General features: G+C 55.6%; 1 protein-coding gene across 6 annotated transcripts in view; it reads left to right on the forward strand.

Moving 5' to 3' along the window:
* RPS6KA2 (ribosomal protein S6 kinase A2) overlaps positions 1-5622 on the forward strand; it is a 346717-nt gene extending 341095 nt beyond the window's left edge. For all 6 annotated transcript variants that reach the window (XM_032407492.1, XM_032407494.1, XM_032407495.1 and 3 more), the window contains 2 exons: positions 2392-2529; positions 3967-5622. In XM_032407492.1, the coding sequence (XP_032263383.1) occupies positions 2392-2529; positions 3967-4092 (264 nt within the window). In that variant the 3' untranslated portion in view covers positions 4093-5622. The remainder of the gene's footprint in view (positions 1-2391; positions 2530-3966) is intronic.
* The last annotated feature ends 19 nt before the right edge of the window (positions 5623-5641 follow it).

Consider the following 5641-nt stretch of genomic DNA (forward strand, 5'->3'; position numbering starts at 1 on the left):
TGGAGAAGATGGTGGAGGTGATGGTAAAAGAGATGGTGCAGGAGATGGTGGAGGTGATGGTGGAGAAGATGGTGGAGGAAGTGGTGGACAAGATTGTGGAGGAGGTGGCAGAGATGATGGTGGAGATAATGACAGAGGTCATGGTGGAAGTGATGACAGAGAAGATGATGGAGAAGGTGGCAGAGGGGTTGGTGAAGATGGTAGAAATGATGGTGGAGGTGATGGTAGAAGAGATGATGCAGGTGATGGTGGAAGTGATGATGGAGAAGATGATGGAGGAGATAACAGAGGGGATGGCAGAGAAGATGGTGGTGAAAGTGATAACAGAGGTCATGGTGGAGGTGTTGGTGGAAAAGATGGTGGAGGAGATGGCAGAGGGGATGGTGGAGAAGATTGTGGAGGAGATATGGAAGAGACAGTGAGGGAAATGATGGAGGTGATGACAGAGGGAATGGCAGAGAAGATGGTGGAGGTAATGATGGAGGTCATGGTGGAGGTGATAGTGGAGAAGATGGTGGAGGAGATGGCAGAGAAGATGGTGGAGGAGATGGTGGAGAAAATGATGGAGGAGGTGACAGGGCATGGTCAAGGAGGTGGTGGAGGGAACGGTGGAGAAGATGATAGAGATGATGGTGGAGGGAGTGGTAGAGAAGATAGTGGAAAAGATGATGGAGGTTATAACAGAGATGATGGTGGAGGAGATGGTGGAGATGTGGAAGAGACGGTAGAGAAGATGATGGAAGAGAGGACAGAGGGGATGGTGAAGGAGGTGGCAGAGGTAATGATGGAGGTCACGGCAGAGGTGATGGCAGAAGAGAAGGCACCTGGCCTTTAGCAAGCACTTCCCATATGTCAGACCCCGACGCTCCCAGTGCTCCCATCCATCCACTCTGTCTCAAAAGAGTATAGGCATTGTCTAGTTCTGGTCCCCAAAGTAGACCAGGACTTGGGTGCTGGTGGTTTCTTTGGCAAAACCACCAGCAAGGTGGTTTCTGAGGCGACCTTGGAAGCGGGAGTGGGGGCCAGGGAGAAGGAGTCAGGAAAGCAATCAAGTCAAGTACCAGGATTGTCGCTGCAGGCAGAGGGCTTCACTGCCTCCTGGGACCTTGACCACTTCTTCCTGCCCCTTCACCACCATATCTCCTGCCTCACCTGCCCCATGCCTTTTCCCCTCTCTGTGTTCCCCAAACATGCAACAAAACCTCCAGTTCTCCAAAATCAGACAGAGTCTGTGGATTTGTGTGTTGTCACAGTGCAGCTTGCAGGCACTGCGTAGAAACACTGCTTTACTATGAGATCTTGAGCAAACAATACAGGTCTCTCTGCTTTCCGTCTTACCCGTGGAAATGGGAACAATACTGCTTCTAGGAGATACTTGTTCAAGAAGTTACTAAGATCAGTGTTACCAAATATTAAAAGGCATTTGATTTTTCTATTCAAAAAAGGATATTGGATTAGTCTATAGTATTTCTCTGTTGTGGTTTATGACCAGAAATTCTGTTGAGTGCATCATCATCATATCGTGTACGTATGCTAACTCCCTTATTTCCCTGTGAAATGCCACGGGAATACCAGAGTAAGGTGAGCAGCCTAGCAGGAAAACACGGATTCTCATCATGGCTCTTCCTTGGACAATTGTTTGATCACTATAAATGTCATCTGCAAAACAGGGACAGTAATATTGGCCCTCTTTCCCCCAAGGACGATCCCGATGACTCTCTCAAGAACAGGTGTATCACACATGTGCAGACGGCCTCATGAATGCCATGCAGATCCACATCACAGTTGTAATTGTGTGTGTGTGCACATGCATGTGCGTGACATGCCATGTGTGAATGTGAAGTGGAGCTTTGTCTTTAAGCCACAGTCGTAAGAATCTTTATTGTGATTATCTTAACAGTCACATAAGAAAATCACCCCTAGGGGACATTGGCCCCTTGGACCCATGTAATGGCTCCAGATGGACAGTTCTGTGGCTGGTGCTGATTTGTAGCAAATGTTTGTGGACAGTGCTAATAAAAGTGTCACTACATGCATTGTCATAATTGGTTTATGTCTGTGGGACAGTCGTTACCTAGCTTCTCCCTTTGGAAGGGTATCATTTTTACTAAAATAGCAGTTCAGTAAATTACATGCACCATTCAACATTTCTACATTTGATTTCTCCTTGCATGTAAAATCCGTAACACGATATAAACCTGAGGTGAGCCACCAAGGTGACGATAATTAAAATTCAAAAATCATTCACGTACTTTTAAGGCTGAAAATAAACATTTGACACCCAAATACAGAGAATCAGTCAGAACAATGGGGAGGTTTTGCCGTGAGAGGGAATGAAGGAATTTTGCGCAGGAGGCTCTTCGAACCGGCTTCTGCTGTCTTCCCTTATAGGATGTCGTGTCCAAGATGCTCCATGTGGATCCTCATCAGCGCCTGACGGCCGTTCAAGTCCTAAAACACCCGTGGATTGTGAACAGAGAGTACCTGTCCCAAAACCAGCTCAGCAGACAAGACGTCCACCTGGTGAAGGTGCGGACAGGGAGTCATGAGAGCAAGATGCTGGGGGTGGGGGGCCCAGGAAAGTTGCCCTGATCCCCCTCAAAATAACCTAAAGAAACCATGGTGTGGGAACCAGATAGCGAACCAGGAAGAGGCACAAACAGGTATCCCTAATTAATTTACTTTTACACATTTCTTCACATACAAGCAATCACACACAAAATTCTGAATAAGTTACAACTTCTGTTAACAGTCCTGAGCAGCTTCATTGTGTGTGTGTGTGCGTGTGTGCGTGTGTGCGTGCATGTGGGACAGAGACAGACATGGAAGGAGGGAGGGAGACAAAGTAGGAGAGACAGACAGACAGATGGGGGTGGAGAGAGGGGGGAGCGAGAGAGAGAGGTGGAGGGAGTGCTGCATCTGCACCAGTCCAAGGTGCCAAAGCCCTGGGTTCTAGAGCAGACGTCCACAGACTTCCGTGTAGAGGCCCAGACTGTAAGTACTGGAGGCTTCTGGAGCCGGCTGTCTCTGTCGCTCCTCCTCAAATCACCTGTTGTGGCCCAGAAAGGCCCACAAGTGGCTGCGTGCGGCTGGGCCTCAGGAAAAGTTGATCCCCGGGAGCGGGGGCGCTGGGCTGGGCCGGAGGGCGCACCCCATTTTCCTGAGACACTTCCCAGGGCACGTGCCACGTGGAACCTGGCTGCACAGCTTCCACTAGAGCATCCTGACCCCGGAGCCCCTGACAGAGACACAAGGCTATGGAGGGACCAGAGGTCAGGCCGCAGCTGGTGTCACTGAGATAGTCTCATGCCCAGGGATCAAAGGTTCTCAGCTCCAGAGCAGCTGCTCATTCAGCTGTTGGGCCTCGGTAGACCCTGCCGTCCGACGACCCCACCTTGCAGTGTCCCACCGTGCGGTGCGACCGTGATCAGAGTCACCGAAGCCAGGCGTCACCAGACCCAACTGCAGCCAGACGGTGGCCTCGGGCCAGCTCGGTCGTGGTACACCCGCACTGCAGTGCAGTCCACACGGGCTGGCAGACATCCGAGGACTGGGGGCCACACCGCGGGCACGAGCAGCCTCTGCCTCGCGTGCTTGCAGAGGCTGCTTGGAGCTTCGTGGGGAGGACTGAGGCCACAAGGGTCAGTCCTTGGAGGGTAAAGCCCGTCTCCTGAGATCCAGCTGGTGTGGCAACATGCCGTAGAGCAGGGGTCGTGTGACCTCATCCCGGGGCTCCCTTTCGAGTCTGAAACACCTCAAGTCACACGCACAGTCCAAGGCGGGTGTGGGACGGTAACAGAACAGAAGCGCCATTATTTAGGAGGACCCAGAGTGCGCCGGACACGGCCGGCCCCGGGGTCCTGCAGGCCCCGCTGTGCGTGGGAGAGAGCAGCTCGGAGAGGCCCCAGGCCCCGCTCGGGAGTGGGTGGGCACCGCGGTCAGCCGCCCTTTCCCTTCCTTTCCCAGGGTGCCATGGCCGCCACCTACCTGGCTCTGAACAGAGCTCCGCAGGCCCCGCGGCTGGAGCCCGTGCTGTCGTCCGGCCTGGCGCAGCGCAGGGGCATGAAGAGACTCACGTCCACGAGGCTCTAGCGCGAGCGGGCCCTGCCGAGCGTCCGGGGCTGTCGGCGCTGCCGCGGTGCCCACGCCCGGCTCGGAGCCCAGGTTCCTCCGCTCGTTCCACGCCTGCTCGCCAGCGGGGTTGGATCCAGACCGGTGACCTGCCCACGCCCTGCTGTGCCAGCCTTGCCGCCTCCTTACCCCGAGCAAAGCCAGACAGACTCATTTCACTGCACACCACCGCGCCCGACGCCTGTAGGGCTCCCTCAGACTCCCTAGGTCTCTTCCGATCATGGCTTATATTTATAGAGAGAGGTGTTTTTCCAATGATAAAGCCAGTAACTGGGTCAGGTTTCCGACACACGCGTCCCAGTGATTCGGGTGGGCGGACGCGCTGACCCGCTTACGGCACAGCCTCCTGGGGAGGGGCTGGCCTCTGCGGTCTGGGGTTGCCAGAAGGACAGGGTCGGCACATGGCACCCAGAGTAGACGCCAGGTCCCCTCCCAATGATCCAAAGAGCCCTTGTCCCATCGCCCTTCTTCCTGACTGAGGTGCTGGGTGTTCTCTCTGGGTCGCGGGCCCACGGGGGGAAGAGCCCAGAACCGGCAGGCGGTATCTTCACCTGGGGAGCCTCTTTTCACAAGAATGGCGCGTCCCTGGGGAGGAGCCAGCGAGAGCTGTGCCCCCCGCCCTGTGTCCTTGTTCCCCCCACGGCCAGGGCTGCAGGGCTGAGGCTCCACGCTCCCGCGCTGGCTCTAGCCGTGGCCAAGGCCGCCCAGGTTCCCAGAGCGCGTTGGGCCTGACGTCTGGCCGCGGCCTTCCGTCAGCCTCCTGTGCTTTCCAAAGCAGTGGTTTTGCTGTGTTCGCCTTCCCCTCTCCGGCCCGCGGGAGATCCGTGAGCCCTGGCAACCCTGAGCTCTGTCCCTCCCTTCAAGGCGTGCTCTCTGTCCCATGCAGCCGGGAGGGGGGCACGGGAGGCCCTGCTGCCGCCCCGGGGCCCGGAGGGGAGCCGGAAGGTGCGTTACCCAGGGTAGCCATGCACTTTGTAGAAGCTGTGCTTTTGTGTTGCATTTGTGTCTCTGGTTTTCACCTGATGTTGCAGTGACAGTTAATGTTTCCCTTGGGGCGCGTGCACACAGGAGGGGCGCGGTGCCGAGGGAGGGGGCTGTGCGCCTCTTGTTAACTGAAACCGGGACAGGCTCGGCACCACCGCCCGGGCAGGCGGGGAGAGAGCGTGTGGCCTTCGGTGTCCTCCCACCGGGGGTGCCCCCAGGCCGGCCCAAGACTCCCCGCTGCCCTCGCTGGGTGCAGGGCACCTGCGGCCCTCAGCCAGATCTCACTAAGAAGACATATTTCACTGTTCCCTTCATCCCCCATCTCAACCAACTACACCACCTCAAAAAGACAAAAAACAACATGCGGCATTCTGAGTATAACTCCTTAGCTTGCTCCAGTTGTGTTCAGACCTTAAAATGCAACCTTATTTCAGAAGCTTTTATAATTCTGTGAGCCTTTCTCCCCCCTCAGAGAACCACCAGACGTAAAAGCGGGGGGGGGGGGGGGGGGGGGGGGGGGGGGGGG

The sequence above is a fragment of the Phoca vitulina genome, unplaced genomic scaffold, assembly GCF_004348235.1.
Source record: "Phoca vitulina isolate PV1807 unplaced genomic scaffold, GSC_HSeal_1.0 scaffold9, whole genome shotgun sequence".
NCBI lineage: Eukaryota > Metazoa > Chordata > Mammalia > Carnivora > Phocidae > Phoca > Phoca vitulina.